This window comes from Sarcophilus harrisii, chromosome 1, assembly GCF_902635505.1.
Source record: "Sarcophilus harrisii chromosome 1, mSarHar1.11, whole genome shotgun sequence".
Lineage (NCBI taxonomy): Eukaryota > Metazoa > Chordata > Mammalia > Dasyuromorphia > Dasyuridae > Sarcophilus > Sarcophilus harrisii.
In genome coordinates, this window is record NC_045426.1 from 11,414,600 (window position 1) to 11,427,609 (window position 13,010).

General features: G+C 38.8%; 1 protein-coding gene across 1 annotated transcript in view; it reads right to left on the minus strand.

Annotated features, from left to right (window-relative positions):
- ERC2 (ELKS/RAB6-interacting/CAST family member 2) overlaps positions 1-13,010 on the minus strand; it is a 981,774-nt gene that overhangs the window by 229,542 nt on the left and 739,222 nt on the right. Inside the window, 1 exon segment of the mRNA XM_031952165.1 lies at positions 725-859. Within this exon segment, the coding sequence (XP_031808025.1) occupies positions 725-859 (135 nt within the window).

Sequence of the window (13,010 nt, forward strand, 5' to 3'; positions counted from 1 at the left end):
TGCCATGTTATTGTGGGTTTGCATTTCCTTTGACCTTGTCGTGATATTCTGCTTTTAACATGGCTGATTGTGAAACAAAACCAAAAATAGACACAAGCCCCATTCCAGAGGCAAATGTAAAAATGATGAGAAGAGTTTTTCCCTTTATTTTTAAAAGAAAGTTTTTATTGATAGATCTTTTATTTTACAATGTTACTTTTCATTGGCTTGGCTTGACAAATCAAGATCACAGTGTCCAGGAGAAATAAACTGGAATCCTGGACACTGTCCGCTAAAAATCAAGCATCACTGTCTTAAGGTTCCATTGGTTTGCACCAAAATTCATTTGTATTGCCAAGGAATTTTCTTGGACATTGTCAAGAAGTTACCTTCTTTGGAAACTTGATGAACTGGGTATTCTGAAGGACCCTTCCCTTTTAGTTATCAAATCAGTGGTATACTAAAGAATCAAAAAGGTGCAGGGAGAGTGAATTTGAAAAAGGAGAAAAAGGTTTGGGGTGCGGGGGAGCATAATCTAAATAATAAAAGACAAAAATCCAAAGAGGAAAGAGAAAGGAAAACATTTAGATTCTCTGAGTGATGGAAATAAATACCAAAGCTATTAGTTTCAGTTCAAAGAACATATCACTTTGTGCTGTTTATTATTTCTCAAGGAGTATTTATTTTATCTTGAAATATCTAAAGGGTAAAAGGGATGCTCAAGGTAAGGGATGATGTAACTGACCTGGTCTGGAGAGGGTCTGTGGTTGGAATGCTGGGACCTCCCAGGAGACCGGTGATGGTGATGGTGGTGATGGTGATGGTAATGGTGATGGTCTTCATCATAATTGTCAGCCATCAACTTCATTCTGTTCTGGGTCTGTGCGGAACGGAAAAGGGAAAAAAGTGCCATCAGCCATGAGAAGTCTATGGAAACAGACTCTTGGCAATAGCAAGAGTAACTACAGTCCTCTGTTGGTTCCCCATTTTACAAGTTCTGACTTTAAGTCAAGTTGAAATCAAGGCAAGAAAGTAGTTCAATGCGTGTTTCGTAACATGTCCAAGCAAGGCACTTTATTTGTAAATTTCCTTTTCCTTGGGACATTCTTCCCATTCTCATGGCCCCCTTTGGAATATTTTCAGCTTATCCAGAAAACAAAAGGATCCCCAAGGAAGGAGCCGTGCTCAAGTCCCAAGGGTCACATTTCGCAACCATGAGCAGGAGAAGTGGCTCTCAGAACCTGAGATGATATAATGCTACAAGGAGGCACACAACTATACACACAAATGGGATTAAGTGATGAGACAACAAGAGAACGCTACTGTATTTGGGAAAAAAAAAAAAACAGCCAATGGACATGAAGTCACAACCACTCACTGGACCATCTTCCAAAGATGACAAAGAAAGAGTTCATTCTGTGTGGATTACCTTTGTGCTCAATAGGGAGACATAAATATATATATATATATATATATATATGTATTTTTAAAAAAAGAATGAAGCAAAGTGGAGAGAGTTTTTTGGCCTATAACTATTATTTCTGTCTCAGCATTTGTCATATTAGATAATTATGTCACATCCAGCTTAGATTTCTATCCTCCATCAGCTAAGAAATTTTAAATCATCTCATTACAATGGAAAGGAAATCAGCCAAGGACGAATTTACGTAACAGCAAATTTTAATTTCAGAAGTGTCTAAAGGACAAAGAGATGAGACCAACTTATTGTTGTCACATTCAAAAGTTTTAAGGGGGCACAATTATCCTTATGCTATTGTTATTTTCAGTTATGTCCTACTCTTTGTGATACTATTTGGGTTTTTCTTGGCAAAGATACCGGAATGGTTTGCCATTTCCTTCTCCAACCATTTTTACAGATGAAGAAACTGAGGCAAGTAGGGTTAAGTGACTCACTTGAAGTCACATAGCTAGCATGTATCTGAAGCCAAATCTGAACTCAGGAAGACTCATCTTGACTCCAGTTCTGATGCTGTAATCACTGCACGACCTATTTATCCTTATAATGAATTTCCTTGCCAGAATCACTCAAGATTTTAAGCTCCATGATTTCCCATAATACCCATGAGATGGGGATTAGGCATTGTAGCGAGCCATTGCTAGTTCAGCAGAATTTAGGTCAAGGATTTGGATACTGTTCCTTTGAAGTCATATTCCACTATCATTAATAGTCATTTAAAAATTTTAATTACTCACATTTGTGTGGCACTTGGAGCTTTAAGAGTAATAATAATTAAAAAGTAATAACAATCATAATAAATGATTATATAGCATCTACTTTGTGCCGGGCACTGGGCTATGTGCTTTATAAATATTATCTCATTTGAGTCAACAACTTTAGGTTATGATTCCCAATATTTTTACAGTTTTATAGCTGAGGAAATTGAGGCAGACAGCGTTAAGGGGCTTGCCCAGGGTCACACAGATAGTAAGTATCTGAACTCAGGTCTTCCTGACTCCAGCCACGTCCAAGGCTTTATAAATACACTGTACCACCTAGGTGGATGCCTCTATAAAGAAAAAAAAATTGGATGCCATAAATGTGTATCCTACCCTAACAAAGTTCTTATAATATAAATACAGCCAGGTTCCTATTAGTGTGAATAATGAATCATGTAAAGTGGTTGCATGTCTTTGAATTTAAACTCTTTGAAGTTATAATTAAGTAAAATATGGTAATTGGTTCCAGGCCAATGGAAATATGCAGTGCGGATTCAAATAATATGACCACTTCCCAGAATTCATTATTCTCACCAACCAGGACCTCGCAATATGCAATATCATTTTTGTCCTCTTCTTGACACTTAGGGGAGGAAGCTGGGAAGTAATTGCTTTCTTCATCTTCAGAAAATCACAGAATTCAGAGTGTAGGGTCCATCTCTTATAGGAGTCCTTAACCTAGGGTCCATTGGTACAATATCCCAATAACCATAATGAAATGGAATAGATTCCTTTGTAACCCTTTCCATTTTGGTTTATCAAATGCCATTATTCTGAGAAGCCTAAAGACTTTACCAGGTGGTCTAAGGGCTTAACAATTCCTGCTCTGGCCCAGTTCACACCTATAAAAAAATTTTTTTTTTCAATAATAGACCAGAGTACCATACAACCTCCTTACCTTGAAGATGCCCCAGTGCAGAGGACTGACTCATTGTACCCCAAAGAGGCCCCTTTCCCTTCCTCCTCTTTGTATAAATATTTCTTACTGTCAAAATTTTCTAAAGTCATGGTGCCACATGTGATTCATTCCTAAACTGCACCAATAAATCGATAATAAATATAACAACTTCTAAGAAGAGCCCTACCTATCCAGGAACACCTATTCAAAGCTCCAAAGATGATTCACCCAAGACAAAAGAGAGGAAAAATAATCATGTTGCAATAATGAGAATTAAAGTAAATTTGGTGGCCTCCCAACATGATCTCCCCAGATAAAGGGCAAGATTTTATATTATAATTATATATTTATTTTATATAATATTATTATATTATATATTATTTTATAATTTTTATTTATAATTATAATTATATATATATTATAATATTTAAAAGCAAAAATTTTTGTGAATCATTAAGGGTATGAATATTTCCTGAACTGGTTTAATATCATTTCTATAACTTTTACAAATAGTCCACAGCACCACCAGTGCCAGCATGAACGTCCTTTTTACCATAGCTCTGTCAGCACTGAATTACTTAGACTATTTTCTTTGCTCCATTTGATGGAAATAAGGTATGAACTTGGCAGTTTCCCACCAGATGATCTCCCAGAAAGCAGAAGCTTTCCATTGTATCCAGTGCTTGGCCCGGCACATAGTAGGCATTTAATACATGTTTAATAATCTTATGACTGACTGAGTTTGAAATTCTCTGATTAGCAGAGATTGTGGATTTTTTTTTCCTAATGGGGAATGATTCCTATTTTTATACATTAATGGATTCCACAGAGTCACATATTAGATTTTTTTAACTTAGAAATTTCCCCACTTCTCTGATATTTTCCTCATTTTTATACACTGACAGTCATGCATCAGCCAGCTTGACATTCTCTCGCCTTATACACCTACACACGCATACATGTAAATACAGTTCCTGATTTGTACTATTACCTCACTCCATTTTTCAATGGTTTTATTCTACCCTAACTCCCTTTTCCTGTGTAGGTGGATTATTCTGGAATGACCATCCTCCCCTTCCTCTCTAGTGCATTTTTTCCTGACTGATGATATCCAAACTTTCATTCAGCCACACATCCCACTCCAACCCAAGCCAGTTTGGGGACTGCTGCTCACCAATCAAGGGATTCTTGTTGCTAACTTGTTTTTACCCAAAATTTAAGGGGGCCATGAGGAATTCATTAATGGAATTCAGGTCACTGTTGCCTTGATATCCATTTCTACTAATTCTAGTGGTGAGATACTCAGTGATTCCACTCGCTTTGGCCAGTTTGAGATCCCGACCCATTCTGCTACTTTACCTCTTAGGATAATTGAGATTCAGTTGTTCGCTAAACTCATGGAGCAACAATAATTAACAACAATAACATCTAAGATATATTCATAAAGCTTTAAGGTTGACAAAGCACTTGACATATATTATCTCATTTGATCCTCATAACCCTGGGAGGTAAATGCTACTATTATTTTCATTTAGCAAATGAGGAAACTAAAATAGAGAGAAACTAAGTGACTTAAGAGTTGAAGAGCTATTACATGTCTGAAGCTGGATTGGAACTCGGGTTTTCCTCACTCCAAATCAAGTTTTCTAACTCTATCCAGTGAGTTTTAAAAGTTCATTCAGTAGTCAACACTGCTCAAATTTATTTATGATCTGAATATGAAGGCCTTAGGCAGATCATGATTCCTTTAATTGTTGAAAGCCAAGACCTGAAGGGGATTTGATTTCTGCAGGAACTCTTGGACAAGTTCTTAAGAATTAATTTTTTTTGCCTTTAAATATTATAATTAGTTTATCTAGCCAGATCATGTTGGGATGCCACCAAATTTCCTTTAATTTTCATTACTGCAACATGATTATTTTTCCTCTCTTTTGTCTTAGATGAATCATCTTTTGAGCTTCCAATAGGTGTTCCTGGATAGGTAGGGCTCTTCTTAGAAGTCGATAGAATTATCTACTTATTGGTGCAGTTTAGGAATGAGCCCATTGTTTGGACAAGTTCAATCTCGTATTCCTTATTGCCTGCATTGGATTCTGTTTCCTGCCCTTCCTTCTGCGATGTGATATGTAGGGAGCTCTTAGTGATGAACTTGACAATTCAGAAGCTGCTCTATTATCACTGATTCCCTTAAATAGAGTTGTCTGGTTGCTGAGAATTTAAGTGACTTGTGCAGGATCACTTAACCAACAGGTAGTAGATTAGACTCAGGGCTTCTTGATTCCAAGGCTAGCTCTCTATCCACTAACCCACACAGCCTCCTAATTTGTCCTTTAATCTTAATAATTCTTAGAACTTTCTAGTGCAATTTCCTGAAATGCAGTGATGACACTATTTTTTTTCAGAGTAGGTAATCCATTGATTAATAATAACAATAGCAACAATTATAATACCTAGTGTTTATATAGGATTTTTAAAATTGCACAGTATTCTGTCTCTTTTGTCTCATTTAATCCTCTCAACAGCTCTGAGGAATAGGTGCTTATCCCCATTTTACAGGTGAGTTAACAGGCCCTGGCCTTTGCCCTTTCTCTTTGATCCTGGAGTGATGAAGACCTCAAAGCCAGTAGAGTTTCCTTTATTTCCTAATTTCCCAATGTTTATTCCACTAGCTTGGCTTTGACTTTTGTTTTCTGGGATTATTTCCAAGCCATTAAATTTCATCATAATTTTCTCTTCATCCTGTTTTTGGGACAATGGAGTTCTTTTTCAAATGTCAGGATAGGGACTTTCTTTTGTATATTATATATATGTATATATTATGATAAGGAGAATCTCTTTACTGATTCAGGCTGCACATTTTTCTTAGTGTTTTGGAGAATTGCCTGAAACCCCAAGAAGCTGCAGGGTCACACAGCCAGAATGCTTCAGAAACTGCCCTTGAAGTTGGTTCTCACTGACTCCATGGTTAGCTCTTAATGCCTCTCTAAGGCTGAACTTTATTTTGGGCCACATTTATTCCTCCTTAGAAGTCATCAGAATCATCATCATTATAGCCATCACCACCATCATTGTATACTAATTTTAATTGCAATTAATAATCATTTATTATTTATCACAATTCTTTCTCCTACTATTAATATTGCTGCTGCTACTGCTACTATTACTACTAGTAGTAATATTGCTATTCCTCCCCTTTCTCTTCCTCCTCCTATTTTTGCTGCTGCTGCTGTTACTACTACTACTACTACTATTTCCTACTATTAGTATTATTACTATTACTAGTAGTAGTACTACTACTATTTCCTACTAGTACTACTATTACTAGTACTAGTACTAGTACTACTACTACTACTACTACTATTCTTACTACTACTACTATTACTACCACCATTCCTACTACCAAATATTCTCTCCAGGCAACAGGCCTATCTCTCCTGGTCTTTGTCTACAAAGTCCCAGAAACATTCTCACCCCCAAAACTCTCTTCACAAATGGACCTCACATACTGGAAGTACCGCCTAACCTTGCTGGCTCCTCTGATTGGCTCCTCAAAGAGACTCCTTTCTATGGTGAAGACCCAGGTTGGCCATATTTTAATTCCACTTTGGGCTCTACTTTTTCTACCATCCTTCTCCATAAAGCACCTTCATTTCTTCCTTCCTCCCCTACTTTTCATCTTATTTTTACACATGGTTTTCTCCTGTTTGTCTCTGTGTTCCCTAGCATACTATAAGTAAATGCTTAATGAATGTTGGTTTACTTGATTCAATTTGATGTATTTATAAAAGTTTGGACCTTAGGTAGCTCTTCGTGTTGTAGTTATTTTTTCCCTTCTTTCTGAATGTCTCCTCTTAGTTTATTTAATTTAAAAAGTGATATAAAAGAGGATTTTTTTCCCTTCTTGCTCATTTACCCAGATCATTTTCCTTTTCTGATAAATTAGCCATTCTATGATTCTAGAGACATCCTCCCTTTTTCCTCAGCTTCAGGGCAGCTATCTGACATCTGGTAGATCTGAGTTCAAATTCAGCCTTAGATACTTATGAATTCATAAGAACATGGACAAGTCTTCACTGCTATTTGTCACATGGGGGGCCATACGCACAGCACCCACCTCCTGAGGGTATTGTGAGGATGCAATAATATTTATTAAGTGTTTAGCACAGTGTCTGGCACATAGTACAAGTTAGCTTCTGTTGTTGTCATCTGAAGGCACTGCAATCACTATTTTTGTGAAGTAGGGTCTTCCACAGTGAATATCTCATTATCTTCTTCCTGAAAGTCTTCTCCATTTCAAGCTGGAGAGCTCTCATCATCAAGAAGTTCCCAGTCATTCAGGCAATAAGCATTAATTAAGTTCTCACTCTATGTCAGACATTGTACCAAGACTTAGTAATTCAAAGACTTGCCTTCAAGGAGCTCACAATCCAAGGAGCTTAGACTGAGGACTTGAGCCCTGACTGCCCAACATCCATCCATTGTCCTTACTATGTGAAAATAGAGGCCCAGAGGCAGAAGTGACTTATCCTGGAGTGAAGCAAGAGAACTTGGGCCTCGGGGGATCCCACTGGTCCTGGCCAGGTGTGTGTGCATGAACTCGATTTTCCTTCTCATTTATGACGCCTCCAAGAATTCATCCCGTTAGGCAGGTGGAAATGTCCCTTCCCATTTCTTCCTTACATCCTGCCAAGTTTTCCAAACACTTTCCTTTCCAGGCCTATCCACCCAGGGATGTCCCACTATTTACTCATTCGATGCTTTAAAACATGTACAATATTTGAAAGGTCCCAGGGTGAATGTTAACCCCCCCCCAAAAAATGATAAAGTTGCCTTGTGAATATTAAAGCAATAAAAACAGAGAAAACATTAAAAATGAAATAAAAAGATTTTTGGCAGTTGATGGTATTTCCATCTTCCCCTTGTCCACTTGAAGTATCAGAAAACCCAGCGGACAAGTTATTTCTGCTGAGAAAGTGCAGGTCCACCGGAGCTGTCTGTGGCAGACAAAGGACAAAGCTGCTTCCCCTTTTCCTGACCTTACCTTGAACATGGGTTTCTGAAATTCATTTTTCACACCTATGATCCCAGTATTGTCAGGAGCCTGTATTTTTGAACGGGTGAAGAAATCGGTCTGTAATTGGTCCTTTTAGCAACAGACACACAAAGGGAAGAGCATGAGAGGAAGAATGAGATATACTTTGGCCCGGAGACGAAAGAACTCTCCAAAGAATGAATGATGGAGAACAAATGAACAAATAATAACGCTGTTATTGTAAACATCACAATGCTGTTATCCTTTGGGGAAGCTCCCGATGTTTTATGAGATTATTGTTTTTACTCACAAGCAGCCTAAAGTTCCCTACCTTTGAACTCGATTCCATAAAAGAATGTACCAGTTAAACAAGATGCTCTGGGCCATCCTGAAGTGTCTCCCCTAATGAGGTGTGAGAGATTAGACGTGTCATGGGCTAAGGACTGTAAATGAATGATGTCATCTTCCCAATTTGGTGCTGAAATATAAATAAACCACTTCTTCCCTGTGAATAAGCAATCTGGGTGAAATGTAGACGGGGTGATTGTTACTTAAAGGGGGCTCCTTTGATTAGTCTGTGCTGGAGTTGGAGAGTGTGAAACCGAGATGAAAAATGACAGTGTTAGCTGCTAGTCTTGACCTTTTTAATTTATCTTGCCTTTACAGGGCTCCTAAAAATGGTGACAGCCACATCCTGATAGGATAAAGGGGTGCTCTTTCTCCCATATATAAATAGTTCTGACGAGTCACCCTTCTTTGATAAATTAAAAAAAAAGTTTTAAGTCGAACATCCTCTGCCATCTTTTTTTTCAAAATATATTAGTATTGATATCTTTTATTTTTACATCACTACATTTCACATTATATCGCTGCCCCTTTCTTTCCTCAGAAAACCATCTCTTAAAATAACAAAAAAAAGGGGGGGGGGAAAGTTCAGCAAAACCAAGCACTAAATCCTGATTTAAGTCTGATGTTGTATGCATTATACTCTCCTTTCTCTTCAAAGAAATGAGGAGAGGGACCTTTTCTTTGTTCTGCTTTTGGGCCAAGTTTGGACATTATCATTCCACAAAATAAGTTTCTATTGTTCTGTTGCTATACTTTCCATTGACATTTCTGTCATTGTTCTGTATGCTGCTTTCCATGGTTCTGCTCATTTCACTTTATCCCAGTTCTACAGTTCTGCTTTTCTGTAGTCCTTATTTCTTACAGCACAGTCATATCTGGTCATTTTCAGGTGGATAGATCTGATTTGTTTCTAGTTCTTTGCTATCCTAAAAAGTGCTTCTGTAAAAATGTTGGTCTGTGTGGACCGCTGTGACATCATTAAAAGAATTAGTCCTGTTATCTATTTCCCAACTGTTTTTGTTCCCCAATGTACAGAGAATGTAGACGGTCCTCAGCTGAGAAAGAGAGATCTCCCCAAACTTCAAAACTAGGCATTAGATCAGGAATTAAGTCTGATTTTCTATGCATTGTAGTCTCCTTTCTCTTCAAAGAAGTGTAGAAGAACTGCCAAAAATCGTTTCTTTGGAGTCAACTGCCCCACAGAACCTCCTGGCTGTATGACTCCATACAAGTGTTCAGTTGTCCTGTTATTATAAGTGTTATTCAGTTGTTTGTCTTTCATTCTCAAAAAAAGACCTTGACATCAAGGAGGAGATGCCATGATATGAAAGTAAATTAGGTTTAAGTGAGGGAGGCTGTGCGAGGTCACCTGCCTCAATTTCCCCACCGGAACCATTTGGGTCCTTTGGCAAGATACAGATGAAGATGACGGGAAATGGGTCTGGATACCATGGGAGACTTTGGCCTTTTTAACTAGAGTCTTTTATCTCTAAAGACAAAAGTCTCTTTTGAAGACAAATTGTAGAGTCATAGATGGAAAGTAGAAAAGTCATCAAGTTTAGCTCCACCCTGCTTTGCAGATGAGGAAACTGAGGTATCGGCAGACTGTGACTTTCTAGTAAGCCTTGTTTCCTCCCTCTGGGAATTATAGGTCTAGGCTTCTGAGATCACTGAATCCAATCATTCACTTCAAAGATGAGGTCTAAAGGAGGTCGTGTGATTGGAAACCTAAAGGTGAAAGGGATTTCAGACATCTCGGAAGCCATCCTTCTCATTTTGTAGATGAGTAAAGTGAGGTTCTGTTAGTGACTTATCAATAGTCATAGTGAGAAAAATGGAAATCTGAACCTATTCCTCTGACTCCAACCCCACCTTGAACCTGGATAGTGTTCAAGGACTCCAGTGCAGCCCAAGGTCAATGGGTTAGCTTCCCAAAATACTGACATTTATTTCATTCTGGGCTATATCATGGAATACAACAGTATCTGAAAAATTATAATACATAGCAAAATAGTAGATAGCAAAACTCCCAGTGGGAGTAGGAAAATCTGAATGTGTCCCAGACAGATACTAATGAAGGGATATCAAAATAAAGAACATCCTCAAAGAAATATACAACTGGAAAAAATGTGGATTCTTCATCTGGTAAGAGCCAGGGAGGAAACGCCAATGGACAGCTTAGAGTTCCTCACAATGTTGGGAGAAACAATGTCCTCAAACACTTTGGGTAGAATCCCTGGGCTGAATTTATGATAGAGCATAGACACGAGTCATATAGGTTGGGCAGCCAACCGATAAGTATTTATTAAGAGCTTACTATATGAGAGACACTGTGTAAACCCCTAGTACTTAGATACAAAGAGAAGCAGAAAGACCCCCCCCTCTACTGGGGAATTACAACACATAACAAGAAATTGAAAAGGTGAAGGGGAGGTGCAAAAAAGTCCTACAGCCCGGTGGGAAATTATGAGGTATATGTTCTGGGCCTCCTCCTTAAATAGAGATCCCAGATATCCACCCTCCACTTCAGAGTAGATTTAATTTTATAAGAAAATGCATTTCTGGAGACAATGGTCAAGCCCAGATAAGAAGCCAGGTGGGAAGTGAACATTAATTAACAGAGTTATGCAGGATCATAGGGCTGGAGGGGCTACAACTTGTACCTCTAGAGGGAGAGAATGTCTTCTTTTGATGAGATCCCAGGTGTGCTGGAGCACTGGAGTGTTGTGTAGCCATTGGCTCCAACTTAAAAGCAAGGGATGTTTCTAAGCCTTTGTCTGGTATTTGGAATAAGCCTGATAGGGCCCAAAACTTAAATTATTCCTCAAAACAGCATTCTTTCTTTCCTCCCAACTCTTGGTCACTTATTGTTTTGCAGCCCAGGTGGACAAACAACAATCCCTGAACACAATCTTCTCACTTGCTTTTTGATGAGCCATGTCCCAAAGCTGGGATGTCCATGTTCTCGGCTCTGGCCCTCAGAATCCATTTTTTATTAGAATGTTTCCTTTTTCTTAGTTCTCACAACACACTGTGAGTTTAGTTTCTCATCATTCCCAAGTTGGAGATGAGAACACCAAGAGTTAGTCTTGCCCAGATAGTAAATGTCTGATAGGATTTGAACCCTTTCCTCCAAATTGAGCTCTCTGTCAGCTTGGCTGTGCTGCCTTCCCGAGCCACGTCCCTGGATTCTGGGTGATTCAGCCTCCATTTTGAGTCTTCCAAACTTATTGCCTCCCAATGCAGCTATTTCACTTTTGGATAGTTCTCATTGTTATGAAATTCTTTTTTTATATCGAACTAAAATCTTGCTCTTGGTAACGTCTACCCCATTGGTCCCAATCCTGTCCTCCAGAGCCAAACAAAATATGTTTAATCCCTCTTCCACATAACAGTTCCTCAAATATTTGAGGTCAGCTATCATATTTCCCACTGCCTTGAGAGATTTCTTTTCTCTAGTCTAAATATCTCTGGTTCCTTGACTCATTCTTCAAAAAAAAGCAGATTTCAAAGCCTTCCACCAAGAGAGTCACTTCACCGGGACATACTGTGACTGGTCCAACGCCTTTCTCCAAAGGGTAAACCAGAACCAAATACAAGACCCCACCGAGGGACTGCCCTTTCCTTCAGCCCCGACATTTTTACTTCCATTAAAGTGACCCAAAAGGAACATTGCAGAGTGGAAGGTGACAGAGTTGACCTAAAGTCAAGACATTTGGCTTCCCCTTTTTGGGTAAGTTTCTAAACCCCCTAATACCCCAGAGTCTCAGGGCCCCAGGTCACCAAGGCTAAAATTCGCAGAGCAGGTGCTTCGCTCATCAGCAACAGGAACTCCTAACTATATGACATCACGGGTCTAGTCCAAAATCAAATCCATGAGAGCTTAGTTAAGAATGCAGTTGACTCTTCTTGAACCTGAAGCTTGCCAGAGGCTCCAAGTCTTTTATCAGACAGACTATCACGGAACCATGCATCCCCCCCCCTCCTGTTGGGGAGTCTGTCAGCTCCCCAAATCCAGAACGGAGAGCTAAAACTTGATCCGATTATGAGCAACATCTGGGCAAAGGTGTCAGCTATTCCATCTCTTTCGATATTTCTGAAGGGCTTATCCAAAGGGCCCTTGAAATGAAAGGAAAATCTTTGATTGACTGGTAATATACTCAATAGCTCAACGGTGATATGTAGCCATAAAACAATAATATTCCAACTGCCTTTAAAAAGATTTTAGCAAGGTGGCAATAAGTAACTCTGCTTTGTTCAGTCATCTGGATCAAGTTAACAATGAAACCTTCGTGAATATGGTTTAAATAAGGAGAAAAAATAAGATTTGTTGCTAAGGGATATAGAGATAATGCTGCGCAATTGTAATTACGCTTTCTGCTATCAGATTTTTCTCCTCCATCTCTTCCCTGGCAGTGAAATCAGAACCCTTTCTGAACACTTCTACTGAGATTATTTGCCCCAAGCTGGAGATAGGTGAAATGGCCTATGTCTCCTGGCCAAGGATGGAGAACA